The sequence below is a fragment of the Rhododendron vialii genome, chromosome 8a (assembly GCF_030253575.1).
Source record: "Rhododendron vialii isolate Sample 1 chromosome 8a, ASM3025357v1".
NCBI classification, from domain to species: Eukaryota; Viridiplantae; Streptophyta; class Magnoliopsida; order Ericales; family Ericaceae; genus Rhododendron; species Rhododendron vialii.
The window spans coordinates 24,219,370-24,238,418 of record NC_080564.1 but is presented as its reverse complement, the minus strand read 5'-3'; the positions used below and the strand labels follow the sequence as shown (position 1 = coordinate 24,238,418).

General features: G+C 38.7%; 1 protein-coding gene across 6 annotated transcripts; it reads right to left on the bottom strand.

Annotated features, from left to right (window-relative positions):
- On the bottom strand, positions 1-14,447 carry LOC131298035 (uncharacterized). Of its 6 annotated transcripts, XM_058323299.1 has the most exons (8): positions 11,935-13,347; positions 11,503-11,626; positions 10,239-10,404; positions 9,225-9,431; positions 8,969-9,125; positions 2,854-2,977; positions 1,903-2,068; positions 1-758 (listed from the first exon to the last, which is right to left on the bottom strand). In XM_058323299.1, exons 6-8 carry the CDS (start codon positions 2,949-2,951, stop codon positions 90-92), a joined length of 933 nt encoding a protein of 310 aa, XP_058179282.1. In that variant the 5' UTR covers positions 2,952-2,977; positions 8,969-9,125; positions 9,225-9,431; positions 10,239-10,404; positions 11,503-11,626; positions 11,935-13,347; the 3' UTR covers positions 1-89. The 6 variants fall into 6 exon arrangements, with proteins under 6 accessions (XP_058179282.1, XP_058179283.1, XP_058179285.1 ...); XM_058323300.1 differs by lacking the exons at positions 8,969-9,125; positions 9,225-9,431 and adding an exon at positions 14,313-14,416 and having other exon boundaries at positions 11,935-13,252; XM_058323302.1 differs by lacking the exons at positions 8,969-9,125; positions 9,225-9,431; positions 11,935-13,347 and adding an exon at positions 14,313-14,447.
- Between the last annotated feature and the right edge of the window lie 4,602 nt (positions 14,448-19,049).

Below are 19,049 nucleotides of genomic sequence, written 5' to 3'. Positions count from 1 at the left end.
TTTACAAAGCAGGTAAGATAGAAAAGGGTTGCAAGTATTTGTAGTTCTTCAAATGCAAGGCAATAATTGCCATAAACTTAGAGACACATTCAAGAGAAAACATGACAAAAACAAGCTAGTGCACTGATGCGGCTGTCTTCAAACTCCGAGAGAACATCCAAGCTCTCGAACGGCAATTCTTCAATAGAAACATAAGTTTGGTGGGCAAATACACGATTCGAACGCAAGTACCATTCTTCCTCGGGAGGCTGTACATAGTCCTCGAGGTTTCCTCCCGGGACAACACCTTGGTTGCTTTGCCTTGATTTTTTCCATGCTGTTAGACGTTCCATGTTTTCCATGAACACTTCTTTCATTTCTCTCTTATCCTCCAAAGTTTCATCGTCTAATGCTCTGACACGATGACCGTAATGACACATTTTGTTGATGAGATAGTGCAGAACAAAGTTGCCCCTGGAGCCACGTTCACTGAAACAATCGATGTAATCATTCAAATGCAAATGCATCAGAGTGGCCTCGTGGGCACTGCATTGACACAAGAAATTCCTCACAAGTTCTGAGTGAAGCAAGGTTTGGCTCGAATTTTTGGTACTGCATGCTTGGTCAGGGGCAAAAAGGGCCATAAAATTGGCCGCTTGGGCATCATCTCGTGGCATTTTGTGAAGACATTCTGTTAATATTACCCTTCGACTACCAGAAGAAGTATGCCCTACTTTCATTACGGTGGCCAACAACTGAGAAGAGCTCATGAGTATTACCTAAAGAAGTAGAGAAAACAAGCAGCTAAGGCAAGGACATTTAAAGGGTAGAAGTAGTATAATCAAGGATCACAATTTCATTTGTGTGTGTTGGTTCAGCAAGCATTGACACTGAAACATGTTCAAAAATGTTTCCAACACATTTCAAAAGAGAGAAGGAAATTGAAAATACCATGAATGTTTTAGGAACATGAACCTATCTAAACGAACATATCGAGATCTATAGAGTGATTCACTACTAATTCACCAAAAAAAAAGTATAGAAGAAATAAAGTAAACCTTATTAATCGAACAGAAATTCTTACGTAATGTCAAATAGAATTCAACTTTATGTTGACACAACTTTTGTTTTGGAATGTTTCTTTGTTTTCTTTAAGTGTCTCAATGATGTAACCCATTGGAAACACTGGAATTTCATTTCCCACAACTGTTTCGTATCAGTTCTTGGGAAACAAAAACTATTCAGCCACTAGATGAAAAAAAAAATTAAAAGTTTGTTTCTTGAATAGAATGTCTTTTGTTGCTTAAATGATAGGAAGAATGTTGATAAGGTTAAAAAAAAGGGGTATGACACAAGTTGACAACCCCAGTACGACCTGTATCGCACTATTTATTACATTCGCTTTTATTATGTACAACTATTTAACCTGTTAATGAGAATGAACCCATATCCTCATTTACATCCATAATGGGAATATTGATGAGAAAAATTCACCAAAAAAGTAGAAGGTGAGAAACACCATGCAACTATTTACATAGGTCTTAATCTTTGAGTAGCTTTATACAGCAAACCAACGTGCCTTCTGATAATGGACATGAAAGCAACCAATTCGAACGCGTTAACCTTGTCAAATACGGGTTACCCAGGTTGACAGTAATCCGACCTGTTTACTTTGTTTCATCGAGTTACGACACTTCCAAGTTCATTTCGGGAACTAGCGCCCACCTTACTACTTGTCCAGTTTGTGTCCTGTTATTGTGTCATGTCGAAAATATTATCCCTTCAATTTAACTATGTGGAAAATCATGTCATCTCTATTGAAAAGACAATCATTTTAGAGAACGTCAACACCATTGCCAAATAAGAATAGAGTGACAACAATTAATATCAAACATAAGATAAGCTGATGCACAAAATCATTACCTTTGCTAGCAAATACTGAGCAGCTGCATTGCCAACTTGAGCACATCTGTGTAACAACCCATTAGTCTGTTGGAATAACCCACCACGATTATAAACACTAACGCCTTGGAAACATACAGCTTTCAGGACATCAGCGTCATCAGCAACCTTCGAAAACACTGAACAACTGAATGGATACCAATGAAGATGACAGTTACGCATAAACTTCGGAAGAGTAAAGAAAGGTTGTTATCAACATAGAGGCCATTAAAAGTCAACATTTTTAATGTAATACTGAGACAAATGAACCAAACAAAACCGACTGTCAACTTCACTTTAAGTTCCAAGAAGGTTTTGAAACAACATTTTTATTATGGTAAATGCTAAGCACTGGCCAATAGGTGGTCAGGCAACTTCAGTATATCTCTTAAAATTTGTTGAAAATAGCAAAAATTGTAATAAAATACGCTAGAAGTTTAGTGGAACATGTGAAGTGTATGTTCGGCATTATTAGTCCTCAAGGTTTAACCAATGCCATTTGGGCAGCGGTTAGCAAGACCCTTAATTAGGTACATAAAACCACCACTTGAGGGATTCCATGGTACATCTAAACCACAACATGACTGCAGTGGCTTTGACAATTGTGTCTCATGAGATAGAACAATTCTCTTTGGAATATTTCATATGAGATCAATACTCAGTAAAGCCAACTCAGGGCTGGTTGTCACATAATTAGCCAAAAGGTAACTAATTTAAGAGCACAAAACAGAAGAAAAGAAAAGAAGATGAAAGATTTTGAGACTGATTTCGTATGGTTCATGTTAAAGCATCCAACTCAAAACCAATTGGCAATGAGTGGAGAGGCCACCTAGGCTCATTTACTAGTTTTGGAAGAGATATTAACCGATGTGGGACAAACTCCGACAGTTCATAGCAATCTAAGTTGACAATTAATTCACACAGGAGTCTTACACAGATATTGCTCTTGCAAGATTTGTTGCCCCGTCAGAGGATTTCACCATCAAAATCATGATACACTTCAAAAGATCAACATGTAGATCTGTGATCATCCTTTGTATTGCTTGCACAGTTCAAACTGCCACTAATATATGATTATCAAAGGCAAAGAAATCAGTGTAACGAACCCCAACATGGTCAATAAGTTGCAATTAAAAAAAATTATCATAAATTGAATAATCTAGATAAGGGATAGATCTACTGTGCCCTCCAAAGCAATTTATATAGGGTCACCAACAAAAACACATTGCCAAGAGACCTCATTGATGCTCAAGGAAGAGAATACTAATCCATTTTAACCAAATGGATTCAAAGTTTCAGAGCGACCAAATTTGAAATACACGGAAATAAAGCAACATACCCTTCAAGGTCCTTGCATTCGCTACACAAAACAAATAATCCGAAACTTGTGCTCATGGTTTAAGGGTTGTGCTTAACACTGTGGCCTTTTGAGTGCTGAAAAAAGCTACTCATAAGTAGGATCTGGATGCAGGTCAATAAGAAAGCAAAAACAAGAAGAGAGAACGAGGAGAACAAAAAATAGTCTGCTATTGAGTATCGGGATTCCTCGATTTTTCACACAAGCAGCCTGGAAAAGTTTCCTATTTCCCCTCCTACAAGCAAGCCTCATTTACTATGCCCGCAAAGTGCATAGGCCAAATTTCCTCTCTCCTCCTAACTCATGTGATCCTGTGGTTGTACCTATCTATTTCCTGCAGTTGGATGACCAAGCAAGTGAACAATGAACAATAAAACAATCTCCATACCACGGCCCTACATTTCCCTCGTTTTTGGTGGTGACATTGCAAAACAGGAACCAGTCAGACCTTTCACATTAGGCAAATAGAATCTTGTAGCTTGTACAAACAATGGACCTGTGTTAGTATTAAAAAACTTAACCTCTGATGGTATTGTAGCATAAAACTAAAGCCAAAATCAATCAACTAGCCAACAACAAATGGTAATGCACATAACTTCCCTGGTGAAGCGCAAGGAAAATCTCAGTCAAACTTTTGTACTTGGTATCTCACCTAACCACCCACTAATTGATAAAGTGAGAAGCTAAAGTAGGAGTTCCAAGAAATGCAAAAAAAAATTAGCCAACAAAGAATCCTACAATAGCTTGTTAGATTTTCTAAGTTATTTCTCTTGCAAATCTTAATTGCCAAATCCTTCAAATACCTAAATCTAAATCACCCAAGGATATTGACGTATGAGCAGTATAATATAGTTTTGCGAAAGGAAACACTTAATAAACAAAAATAAGAAAAGGTATATCCGCTGATGGGAGGCATTCAACTAGATCAGGGATGGGACAAGGCTTCCCCATCCAGACCCAACTCCATCTGATATCCCAGCCTTGCCTTGTCCACAAAGTGGTGCCTCCCTACTTAAGAAACCCCGCCTAACTTATCCCCATACTGGCTCGCCTCCAGCTTGAATTGAGATAAGAAATCGAGATGTCCGAGCTTTTCCCTCAGAGGACAAATGAGATCGAGAGAGATGGCAGTAATGAGATTTCCCTAACATATGCGCATAACTATGAAATTTATTGAAAAGAAGCAAACATGCCTGGATTTGGAGAAGATATCGTCAACAATGGAGCCAAGAGAGGAGGAGGCGGAGAGGGGAGGAACTGTGTATAGAAACTACCCTAACACCTGAGCTTATATAATTGGGAATTGGGATCCTTTTGGAAATATCACTAAAGTTAATAGTGTTTATGTAATATAGCTTAATCAAGGCCCAACCCAAATCATGTTCTCATCCTCTACCCTTGGAACCAAAACGCCTCATGACAGTTTGGAACTAGGTCACAAGGCTTAAATTTCAATTTCTAATTTCTTTCTCAAACCTAACAACGATGCCACCGCAACCCTTGCCCAGCTACCATGCCAATACCATTTGATACCTTCGTAGGAATAGAGAAAAGGAAACCATTAAAAAAAAAAAAATTTTAAAAAGGAGAGAGAGAGAGAGAGAGAGAGAGAGAGAGAGAGAGGAATTACACATGCAAAGCCATATTATTAACATATACACGACAAATGCAATGCTGATATTACAAGCTGAAATAGGAACACTAATATTTAGGTTAAAATGCCTAATCAATTTCCATCAATCAATGCTTGTAGACACTGAAGTTCTAAAACACGGTAGAGCAATTCATAAGGAAATTAACCTAAATGCCAATTTGCATCTCTACCTAACTCGATAAAGCAATGCTTATTGACAATGAAATAATGTACCAATGTAGAACACTTCTATTGTCCATCAATTATTGCTTACAATAAATGAAAAGATAGCAATACTACAATGTATTGTTTTATGGAAGGAAACTAGCCCAAATGCACGTGCAAAGCACACGCTGTCAACAATCTATTGCATGTGAAAAGCACTCGCTACCCATATTATGATGCCAGTGATGAAGCTAGAATTCACCCGTTCAACCAGACTAGGGATGTCAGAAAGTCAGGTATGGAACTAGGATACTCTCTCCGGACCCACTCCATTTAAGGATCCAACCCTGCCTTGTCCACAAAGCAGTGCCACTGCCTCCCAACTCGCAGAAACCTGCCTTGCCTAATCCCATTCAAGCTCAACCTCATCTTATCAAAGAGATTACATAAAAAGACATCATTGCTTTTACCTCTAAAGGAAAAGCGACATGCAAAAAGAGTAATGTATTTAGATATGCATATACATATATATAACAATATCTGTATTGATCATTTACATATATGCATGAGAGAGAGAGAGAGAGAGAGACCAAGGCAATAATGAGATTAAATTGCAATAAATGCATGTCTATGAAATCAATTTCAAAGAGACACACATACTTGAACAAGGAAATGGTGTTTGCAGAGGAGCCTATTTTTGAGGCAGCGCAAATGGGAGGAGTTTTGTATCTAGAACCTAATGCCTAAACGAGTTTAACAAACATAGGTAACTATTGGAACTATGAATGGGATTCCACGGTAGTCAAATTATAAAGCTCAATTAAGGCCTCAAACCCAAATTTGGTTTTCATTTTCTGCCTCGAATCACCTCCAATGTCATTAACCAAAGTCGTCATATGAGCTTTGTAACTAGGCTATGAAGCACCGACACTCCTAGAAGTTGTCATATCCTTGCCTTACGCATGGGACACAACAAAACATGTATGGGGCACGCCATGTGCGTGTCCATTAAATTGAAATATTTTCTTCTTGAGGGGGGACATGGCAGGGATACGGGAGGACACAGCGGGGACATATATGGGAACATGGCAGGGGTTGAATCTGCAATTTTTTAAATTTGTTGGGGGTAAATGTGTATTGCTTCAAGTATTTTGGGTTACAAGTGCAATATGTTGTCATGTCCCCGGCTATATCCGTGTCCCTATTGTTTTAGAAATCCTGTGTCCTTGTCTATACTGTGCTACATAGGAACCAGGTCACACGAGTTAATTTCCATTTCTAATCTCGACCTCAACCGCAATAAGAATGCAAATCTAGAAGAGAGAATAATAAGAAAAAAATATAGTCTCTCAAAATTCCCTGATCCTCACACAAGCAGGCACAGAAGGAGGAGCAGGAAGGGCCCTGGTCGCTGCCATCATGAAACAGTGTGGAAAAGCTACATATTTCCCCTCTTACAAGCAAGGTTCAGATTATAGCATTCACATTCCTTAATCTTTTGTTCAATTTCATGGTAAGATGGTGTTTGGGAGGTGCTATAGAGCATTTCCCATATAACGTCAAAATTCCAGGCATAGTTCCATGGTTGCTCAGTAAATAACCAACTAAACATAGCAGATATATCCTTATCCTTACCTTTTCTTTTTGAACAATCTGTAAACTTCATTCATAGAAAATATTTTAGTGTCCAACATAGGTGCTTTACATATTAAGCAGAGCTCATATACGTTAGTTCACAACTATCTTGTATTTGTTGGGTTTCTAATCAATGATGAGAATAGTAACAGGAGGGAAGGGGGGTCTGGAAGTTGCGGGAGAGGGTGAGGGGGCCTGCAGCAGTGAAGGGGAGAAGGTGAAATAGTGGCTTTAGAAAGGGAGGAGGAGGCAACCGTCGAAATTTGGGCAAAAGGGCATGTGCCCAAAATTTTGACTGGTTTATCATGAAGTTCCATGTCCCTACCCAAAAGACCTTTCAAGAAATATAAATTTAACTGACACAACCAAATTTCTGAAATCACATACTTTTCTTGAAGGTACTCGTAGGCTTACGAATCTCCTTGACCAAAAATCATTCATGTGGCATGTCCTATTAAGACTGTGAGCAATCACTAGGTACTGTAGACTATCAATGACATTGAGGAACCTTCTAATTCTATGTTCCCACCCTATGTTAAACAGACTCGGGTACGGTGGTCAGTTGCGGTCAGATTCATCCACTTCTCAATTCAAGGGCACGGGGAACCTAATAGTATTCTCCTTTCTCAGTACTTTTTCTTCATTTTCTAGGTAAAAATGGTGTACAAGAGGTGCTATAGAGAATTTCACATAGAACATGAGAGTTTCAGGCAGTTCTGTGGTAAACTCAAAATACAACTGTGCATGCTTGATAGATGACCAACTAACACATCCCTATCCTTACCTAAGTGCCCAGCATGGTGCTTTATATTATTAAGCGGGGCCCACATACGTTAGTTCGCGACTATCTTGTATTTGTTTGGTTTCTAATCAATGACGAGGATAGTGAGAGGAGAGAAGTGGCTCTGGCAGTTACAAAAGAGGGGAGGGGCCTGCAGAAGTGAAAGGGAGAAGGTGAAGTAGTGGCTTTAGAAAAGGGGAGGGTGGAGCAGGAGGAGGCGGCGGCAACAGTGGAGACAGACCGGCAATGGGCAAAAGGGCATGTTCACAAAATTTTCACTGTTTTGTCATTAAGTTCCTAACCTTCAAGAAATGTAAATATATTTTTAACTGCCAAAACCAAAATTTCTAAGATCACATATGTTTCTTGAATGAATGTTGAAAACAGTACACTATACAAACCTCCTTGACCAAAATCGTTCATGTGGTATGTCCAACAAAGATTGTGAGCAATCACTCTGTACTGCAGACTTTCAACGACATTTAGGAACCAAAACAGTAGACTATACATACATGAGGGCTGAAGCAAACTAGATCAACATAATCATTTCTTGTGCACCAACATGAACGACAACTGCTAATTAGAAAAACAAATAAAGGGGCTACATGCAAATTGTTCGAAGGGAGAGACGTTCAAATAGAAGAGACAAACTCTCAAATAAAATTTGCTTACTTGTAAGGATCCAAACATTGCAGTGAAGGATCTACCATAGGCAAGCCATGGGTGATGGGTTTAGATGGTTGGGGTTTAGCAGTTGGTTTGGAGCTCACTCATTGACGAGGCATTGAAGTTTTTGTTCAGGTTTCCACTTTTTGGCACTTAAGAAAAACCTACAAGTTTTGTTTTTAGTATTTTTCTTTACTTTGGATAGAAGATGGGATTTTAGTAAAGAATTAGGGTGTGCAAAGTTATGGAATAAACAAAAGGAACTGGAAGGGAAATGATCATAATGTTTCTATGTTTTGTTCTTGATTTGAGAAGAAAAGAAAAATAGTTCAGGAAAACCAATTTCTCCATACACTTCTCTTTACTCTTCCTCGTTTTCTTTCTCCTTTCTCTTTTGGTTTACCATTTTATTTTCATTTCTTTGTCTACAAGAAAGCAAGTGTTCTATCGGCACACAAACAAAAAAACAAACACAGAACTAAAATCCTGTTGACTACGAGGATACAAAAAATTAAGCACGTAATCAGGAGCTCCAAATTTCTCAAAACAGTTAAGACAGAAATTCGGTCTTCAAACCTGTTCTACTTATTCAAAAGCAAGGCAAGTGCTGCCACATATTTAGACAAATTCAAGGGAAAACATTATCGAAACAAGCTAGTGTATTGTTGCGGCATTCTTCAAACTGTGAGGCTACAACTCCATTGTCCTCATCGAAATGTTCTACGCAGGAAAAGAGATCTGATGGTTCCTCATATTTATGCAAGTAAAATCCTCTGTCCGCTGGCCGGTTAAAAGCAAGGAGGCTCCCTACCCACAGAATACCTCCCTTGCCTTGCCTTGATCGCTCGTACACACGTTTGATTTCAACTTGCAAGATTGTTTTTGTAGAGTTCCAAATCACATCTTTGGTAACTCTCACACGATTCCCTTCACACATTCGATCAATCAAATGGAGGAGATATGAACCCCTGGAGTCAAGGTTTGACTAAATAGTCAATATAAGACTGCAAATGAAAATGCATCTGGGCCAAGTCATGGGCGCTACAATGCAACAAGAACTTCCTCACAAGTTGAGAGTGGACCAAGGTTTGGGACGAAACTGTTGTACTACATCCTTGGTCAGGGGAAAAATGGGACAACATAAAGGAAGCCACTAAAGCATCATCCATTGGAATTTTGCCACAACATGACTTTCTTATCAGGCTACAATCACTAGACAAAATTGCACCTTCATTTTCCATATCCAACAACCGAGAAGAGCTCAACAGTACAATCTGGTCAGAAGTAAAGAACAAGGAGCCAAAAACATTTTAAGAACAAAAGGAGTACACTATCTTTTTTTTATATTTAAGAATGGAGAATGAAAATTAAATAAGGAGCAGAATCCTGTCAACTATATTGACAACAACCCAGGTTATTTCTAAATGTGTCAGCATGCATACATACCTCACAACACGTTTAAAACATGGCTTTTTTCTGAAAACTATAGACACATCTTTATCCACATCGACAATGGCAGTAATGAAACCTCAAAAAATTCAGGAGTAATCCACACAAGTAGAAGTTGAAAACACCACACCAATAGTCAAATACATGTCTCAATCTCCATAAATAGCTACATTATATTCAACACGAGATCCAATAAAAAGAACAAAACACATCCAAAAACAATAACAATTGTGCCATAAGATAGCTTATAGTTGAGTTGACTCCATGAACTGCAGCACCAAGCCCTTAAGGTTTAAACAGTCAACCACGGGTTTCATGGCTTTGACAAAGATCTGACCTATTTAACATTCATTTTATTCGCATCATGTCTCTATCAAGCTCCAAGTAATAGCCAAACCTAACCCTCCTACTTCGTGTCCAGTTTGTGTCATGACAGTCATGTCACAAATACCCACTATAGAGAGGAGAATAAAGTGTCATGTCAAAATCAAATATTAGGAGAATAATGTGTCACTATAGACAAGAGAATGACATTAGCAAGCCAGGACGGACACTTACCAAAGACAAATATTGCTATCAGTCTATCACAGTTAAAGCTAAACAGGAAGTCAGCTGATGCACAAAATTTTTACCTTTGCTAGCACATACTGAGCACCTGCATTACCAACTTGTGCACATCTGTATAACAACCCATTTGTTCGCTGGAATAAGCCATGTCGATTTGAGACATTCACATCATCGAAACATGCAGCTTTCAGGACATCTATGTCTTCAGCAACCTTCATAAACACCGAACAACTGAATGGAACGATCGATAGAATAAAACTGCTGTGTCAGCAAAAACTTTGGATCCGATAAAATGTTATCAACTGCAGAAATAAGTATGAGGTACGACTTTCTCCAAGTTTGGCTGATAAAGGCGCTAGCCTCATTAAAAGTCCAGTTAGTCAATGAATGCAAATATCAGCCAAATGAACCAAGGGGATCCTTCCTCTGTTGAGCTAGGAACCTACCCACCATTCCATCCGAGCTCCGGTACGAGCGTAACAGCTTTGCCCAGGGATCACTGATTATGTAGAATGAGCCCCGTTGATCAAACTGAACTGTACAACTCTCACTTGAGTTTCAGAAAACAACTATATCAGCTTTCCATGTGAAATCAAGAAATTCAATGGGTATATGAAGCATGATATGACTGTTTTGGTTCTCAAGTTGGACTCTTTTAGAAGAGATTAATCCTCAGCCAAGGTGGATTGTCATATTACAAACCAAGGACGGACCCAATTGACAAGCGAAAATAAAACAATGCAAATAAAAAAACAAATAAAAAAAGAGAAAAACAAAAGAAACGAATTTCAGATTTACTCATTGTGCGTGGTTCAAAGCATTCTAAGTTGATATTTTTGAACTATGTTACATGGACGAGTGAGGGCATCAGGTCCAGGCAAGGGTCGGATAGGTAAAACCTAGAAATTGCTCATACGCAAACATGGATCCAAATTTCAATATTATTAGTATGTTCTTCCATATCAACAGGAGTTATAAACTTGCCAAAGCATGGATACTGGATAGTCTAATTAAGGCTTCAAAGTTAAAACTCTTTAATAAGTTGTCAGCCAATGAAGCATAATGGACTTCTCTTGCTTGACTTAGCCCAAAATCCCAACACTTAGAACACACCCTAACTTCTCAGGCCACTACAGGAAAAACTAGCCCACGTAACCCGTAGGTGATGAATATGTAGAAACGCTGTGTCAGTTTTGAATTGTCATGTCCAGTACGTATTCCACACCAACATCGGTATCGTTTTGTCTCAACAAGGGTGCTTCACCCAAAATGGCGGAACCACGTAATGTAGGTTCTGAGATGCAACATGACTTCAGCAAGGAGTCTTACACAGATATTGCTCTGGCAAGATTTGATGCCCCTGCTGCTGCTTTCACCATCAAAATCATGACATACTTCAAAAGATCAAATTGCAGATTCGTAACCATCCTTCTCATAGCTTTCATAGTCGGAACTGCCAGTCATACGTAATTAATAAAGTCAAGAACCATACTGTAACGAACCACAACATAATTAATAATCCTCAATAAGAAAATAAAAACCCGCATCTCTAGATAGGGGACGCATTATACAACTAATGTGTTCTCTAAGCAGTTTTTACACACCAAGACAGACACGTCTCCAAGAAACCCATTGATACCAAAACAAGAGACTTACAAATGCAGAATGGATTTACAGTTTCAGAGCAACCACATATTGAAACATCCTTATATGAGTGAGATATTTTCAAGACCTCGTAGTTGATAATAGAAAAAAAAGCACCAAAATGTTGTAATCCTTCTGTGATTTTTCGGTTGCCAGGACAAAAACTTTGATGCAGGGAAGCATTGGCTTTTCAGTATGACCTTTTTCAACGCTGAAAAAGTGATTATCAGGAACCGGTAGCAAGTTAATAACAAAGCAGAAAGTAGAAGAGAGGAGAACAGAAGTAGTCTCATCTCTCATATGAGATCTTAGAATCCCTCAATTATCACACCAAGCAGGCAAAGAGGAAGAGAGGAGCGGAAAGGTCCCTGGCCCCAGCCCTGCATGTCGTTTTGCAGAAATATCTCATTTTCTTTCCTACAAGCAGGACTCGTCTTCTATGCTCTGATTTGTTTCAAAACTAAAACTACATTACCACGTATATAGATATTTAAGTTGCCTTCATTCTTTCACGACCAAACAGCCATTCCAGTATTCACCATTCGTGCATCAATACAGATACATACAAACATCTATGCTATACATATAGAGACATATATCCATGCACATGTCATGATTTTCGATAGAGCTCATCCCAAAAAGCTAATATTAAGGTGCGGGTGCCCTCTCAGTTAAACGTTGCCCAATAGAACCACACTCTCTTCTAAGACGGAGAGCTCAGATTAGGCACCAGTGACCGTACTTTCGTGTGTTAGTTTCTTTGATCTTACTTGGTGTTCCTCCTACTCAGGCAATTCATTTCCTTCCCATTTCTTAACCCTCTCTACTTGGAGGCCAGGAAAATACACCCCCATTTCCGGGTACTCCAGCTGATCCTGTTTGACACGGTCTTGGTAACTCAACCAAAAGCTAGCTATTGAGGTGAGGGGTGTCCAACACTTGTACACCGCAATTACTTTTATCGAAGGCAATTCGGGACTTTGCTTCACACTTATCAAGGACAATTCACTAACACCAAGGATTAAGGTTGCAGCTTAAACTTGAGGGAGGTCTTGGTTTCAAGAGGCTCAAGGAATGGAATAAGGCTGCCATGTTAAGGCACCTTCGGGCCATTTGCAAAAAGGAGGGCATCCTATGGGTGAAATGGATCCATACCTTCATTATCAGATCTAAATGCTTTTGCTCCATACATATTCCAGCAGATTCCTCCTGGACAATGAGGAAAATATTTGGCCTTAGACGTGAGGGCCAACAATTCATTCAAACTATTGTTGGCAATGGTTAGGTAACATTTCTATGGTGGGATAACTGGCATACTAAAGTCCTCTCTTTCAGAAATTGGGGGAAAAATTTGCTTTCAACTTTGGGAGTTCTCTCAATGCAAAGGTTAGTTCCATTATTGATGCAGGCAGATGGAAATGGCCAAGGAGCAGATCTGTAGTTATTAGAGAAATCATTAATGGGACTGCTGGGAACCTCTTACCTGCAGTTGATAAAGTAGATAGGTCATTTGGACCTTAACTCCAAATGAATCTTTTTTTTTTTAATAACCAAGGAATAGCCCTACAACCAAGCCACAATTGGACCCGACTGCGCACCCCAAACCTCGGGGCAACTAGTGCGGCCACACCAGTCACGGCTCCCCACTTACTATCAGGGTACTCATTCGGTGGGGAATCGAACTCCTGACCAAGGGGAGTACTCTCAAAGTTAGTCATTCGCCCTTACCACTGGGGCAACCCCTAGGTGTGTAAAACTCCAAATGAATCTTACTCTGCTAAATCAGCTTGGATGGCCCTTAGAAGTAGGAATGGCAACGGGGCAGGGCGGGTTTTTGTGTACCTGACCCGAAAATTATTACACGGCCCCGACCCCGCCCCGACCGGATATTATTTGGTACCCCCATTCCTGCCCTGATTGGGGAACGGGTTTACCAGCCCCGCACCGTAAGAAATTAAAAAAAAAGTATTAACCTAAAAACAAAATAATTATAAATAAAGTGATATTTTAGTATAATGGTGAAATATAAAGGTAAAATTCGAAGGGTTTTTTAGAAAAATGATAAAAATATAAAAAATTTAGTATAATGATAATTAGATTAGTAATAAAAGAATAATTTTATATATAAATACATTTCGGAGCGGGTCTAGGGGCGGGCTATTTTCACTTTCACCCCGAATCCGGCCGGGTTTTAGATTTTTTACCCCGATCCCGATCCTATAACCGAAATTGAGGTCAAAAACCCGCCCCGTTCGAGATGGGCAGATTGGGGCAGGGCAGGGCGGGTCCAATTGCCAAGCCTACTTAGAAGTACGGCTTCTGAGGTGGCATGGAGTGGGATGGTTTGGCATCGTAAGTTTGTCCCTAGATGGTCGTTTATTCAATGGTAGGCTATTCTTCAGAGACTTTCTACCAAAGACAGGTTGTGTACTTGGGGTGTTCTTGCTGAATGCAGGTGTGTGTTGTGTATTGATGGGTCTGAATCGCATAATCACCTTTTCTTTCATTGCCCTTTTGCTGCATCTGTATGGCATGAGATTTGTCTTAAATGTGGATTCACTTCCTCAACTTCAGATTTATCCTCTGAGCTTGTGCGGGGGATGAGTATGAGCAAGTACTCGCTGCGGTCTTCCATCTATAAGCTTTGTCTTGCTGCTGCTATAAACTATATTTGGAAGGATCGGAATTCAAGGATTTTCAAGCGTGCTGATGTTGATTCAGCTATGGTGGTGCAGCAGGTGATTGAGGCAGTTAAAGCTTGTGCCCTTTCCTGGCGTAATTTCCCTTCATCTTTTGAGAAGGGCGCTGCTATTTGCAGCGTAATTTTTGCTACTCGCAGCCGTTTAAAACTTTTATCAATTACGGACAAAAATGCCCCTGTGCAATTTGACCATGATATCCCTAAGACCTCATGCTATTTGACCATTTTACCCCATTACATACAACCACATACTCCTGATTTCCTTCCCTCCCCAGACCACGTCTCCTCCCTCCTCACATTCAAAATCCTCCATTAGATATTAATATCTGAATGAAACTGTAGAGAATCCGGCACTTACCTGGTTTGCCTTTGGGTGTTACAGGGTGACATTTCAACACTTGATAGTTATGTAGTGTCATCGACTATAACTACTTCCACTCGTCCTCCATACGATTATACAGAGTATTTTACAACGGAGACGGTGAGTGTTTTTTGATAGAGCATTTATCATGTGCAATTTTATATTACGGGCTATAATTTTTTTCATGTGTGTGTAGGTTTTTTCATCCGATGAAGCATTGGTAGATTGGATAACATACACTAGTAAACAACACGGGTTTATCTTTGTGATTAAGGGTTTTGAGAAATGTATTAAGAATCGCACACCTTGGATGAGGTTTTCATGTGAAAGAAGCGGTAAGTATAGGCCATTTGTGAAGAAGGTTGATGGGAAGGAGGTAGCTGTGAAGAAGAGAGTGCAGTCCATAGGCACCAAAAAATGTAAATACCCATTTGAATTGAAAGCTGTAAAGGACAATGATGGTTGGACTATCTATATCTACAATGGCACTCACAACCATCCTCCAGTGGTGTACTTGGAGGGTCATTCGTATGCCGGGAGGTTGTCAGCAGAGCAGACTAGCACGGTGGTTGATTTGTCAGTTGCTTTGGTGAAACCCAGAGAAATCCTAACCCATTTGAAGGTTCAAGATCTTGAGAACGTAACGTCTATCAAAATCGTATACAATGGACGACAAAAGTACCGAGTGATAGAGAAACCTGAAAAATTAAAATTCTAAGTACTGGTACATAAATCAGAAATTAAAGTCCAAATCTAGTTATAGATTTCGAATATTTATTTCCGAAATTAATTTTTTCCGAATGAATGGACTGTAATAGACAAAAAAGAGTGGATATTAAAAGGGGAGTTTGAAAATCAACGCACTTATTTATTATTGGTTAAAATGGGATGTAATTCTTCCTCGTATAATGTGCCAACATGAAAATATATATTTGTAAAAAATTTATTCCTCGTAAAATGTGTTCTTTCCCAATATCCGCCCCTTCCCCCTGAGAGTCGACATTTGATTGCGCTCGGACATGTTTACAGCGATCACTTTGTAACGGTTCATTTGCGACCAAATTCCCCCATCCCGCCTATTGCAAGGAATTGGTATATACATCACTACTCATTCGCGGATGGATGGGATACACAATATTGTGACAAGATCAAAAAGTTTAAAAACATAGTGGGGAACGATGTGGTAACGACGGACATAATCGAACTAAACTAAGTTGGCTCAAAGGACTTTTATGTAAAATTTGAGTTCGTAGAATTTTATTGTAAAATATGAAATTTAGGCAAACCATTTTTTTTGGTAGTGTTCTATGTTTGTCTAGAGCATTGTCCGTTCGTACGACACTCCTCATTTAAATCTAAATTTTCACATACAAGTATTGTCTACCGAATTATTTGTGGCTAGAAAAGTATCAAGAATGATTCAAACCATAAAATTTACGTTTTGGTGCCCTACTTAGCATTCATATTTTCACTGTATCCAATTATCACAAAATATGCTAATAGTTATCCGCAATAAAACAAAAGTCATTCCACCACGGAAATTAGTCCATAAACCATGACCATAAAGTGTCCAAAATAAATACAAGGTCATAAAGTCCATCAAAAACAAGTCATGGAAAAGATAAGTCTCAAGTATAGTCACGGCGCCAACACGTAGTGTAACGACTCGAGTAACGATCCGAACTAGGGCCTGCTATGCTCGCTTCAGCAGCCTCCGGTCCCCTCAAAGTCCTATGCACTTCAACAAGTGCTTGTCGTAGATCATACGGGCAAGTTGAAGTCGTAGCCCTAGCACAATGGTATCGATACCATTTCACCAAAAAGTGTTCCAGACAAGGGTATCAATAACAAGGACCAAAGGTATCGATAACAAGTGATTTTCTGATTTTTGGAACACAAATGTATTGATAACAATACAAATGGTGTCGATAACAGCTCAGTTCGAGCATATTTTTCTGCATATTTTCAAGGAAGAACACAACACTACTACCAATGATTCAAGGCACGATTATGGGGCAAAATCAACTCATAAACATATAACTAGAGCAAGAAATCCCTACCTCGAGGTTGGAGAGCAAACACGAAGAGAGATCGGGCCTCGACCTCCAAATCAACACCGAGCCAAATACGAACCACCGAGCTCCTACGAATGCAATACGAGCTCCAATACACGAAAAGGTGAAGGTTAGGAGGTTGATTGATGGAGGGTTGAAATTGTATTAGTGGATTAAAGTGTGAGAGCAAGAGGGAGAGAGAGGTGCCGAGGGAGAGAGTGAGAGATTGGGAGATGAGAGAGAGGAAGGAGTTGGGATTTTAATCCCCTACACACACAAACACACACCTATATATATACTAGCACACACATTAATTACACTTACACTCCCTCCACTAACAATCCTTTTATATTAACCCTAAATCAAATAAACTCAACAAATTTCATGTTTTCCTCATTTATAATATTGAATAAACTCTTTTAATGATTTCTAAAATTATGGGTCCTTACAATTTGGATAAAAATAAAAATAATTTACTTTTCCGATTCGTCTCACTGAGACAAATCAAAAAGTCATAAAAGTTATTCGCAAAACTAACAAACGTGGAAAAAATTCAAATGAGGACGAAACCATAATTTTTAGAAAAAGTTTAGTGAAACTATTACCTCTTAAACTATCACCCTTTTTCATTTTACCCCATTCATCTAAAAAAACTCTACACTTTGCTCCCTTAATCTAGTATTATTTAGTGCTACAATTATAGCCCCTTTTGTTACTCTTCTGTCCTAATTTAGTACTTTATCACATTTAGTATCAGTTAGCCTCCTTAATCTAAGAAACATAAGCTAAAAAGGTAATAGTATCAACTTCTCTTAGTCATATTTAGTTTAGAGCTATATGAAATTTTGATCAATGAATTAAAAATTTAAAGGAAGCAATGCCATATTACTAAAGTCTTGCCACTTTATTAGTCAAAACCATTTTAGGGTCGTTACGATTTTAAATTACATCCAGCTTTTCCACTCGGATTTCAGCCACCAAAGCCAAAACAACTCAACTTCAGATTAATTTTTGCTAAACAGTTTTGTTCGGCTTTAAAATTACTACTGAAACAAAAAAATCTTAAGTTCAATGGATATTTGAAAGCATATTATCCAGAGGAGTTGGGAGAAACATGTTGAGGAAGTCCTAGATATCTGAAATTGCATATTTCGTTCTTTGCACTTTTATAGTCCTTTGACTTGGATTTCAGTGGTTTAATAAGTAGTAAGCAAGTAATACTACTTTATTGTGGGAAGAAAGATATTGCCTAGCATCAACACCATTGAAGTAATTGTAATAAAATGTGACAAATGACTATTGTCGGAAGCTAAAAATTAATTTTAATTTTTAAAATTTTGTGTAGCTGTGACGGCATGTAGCGCGTTGACATGATGTCACTGTTCCACTAAGGGGCAGGTCGTGTGTACACAAGGTGGGGATCGAAGTCAAGTTGGCAGTGCAAATTTTTTGGCCAACTCAACTTCGGATCTCATCGTGCATACCCAGCCGACCATGAGTGGAACTCTGAGCTATGTCAACACATCACGAGGTGTCACGGTCAGACAAATTACTTTATCATAAATTCATAGTAATATTGAAAGGGAAAAAGATTTTGGCACTCCAATTTTTGATGATGGCACTCCAAAATTTATCTTTTAGTGTACCTTGTTATGTATAATTTGAACACTAAAAGACAAATTTTAGAGTGCCATTATAAAAAGTTGGAGTGCCAAAATCATTTGCCTATTGAAAGGTGTTCATTTAATTCTATCAACAAAAAGCTTACATTACAACGCCAAACACAATTGCATTCGGAACCATTCGATATACGTGGACCTATGTTTATCATACGACACCGAATGCAATTGTGTTTGGAGTCTGAGATGTTTTAAATTGTATTGATAGCATCGCTCGTTCTACCAAACCTTTTGTCTATCATTTCGCACAAAATAATTTAGTTGGTCGCTATTTGCAGCGTAGTTCTTGCTACTTGCAGCCAATTAAAATTTTTATCAATTACGGACAAAAATGCCCTCATGCAGTTTGACCATTATACCTCTTAAACCTCATGTTATTTGACCATTCTACCCTTTAAGAATATTACATAACTCATTACATACAACCACAAAAAATC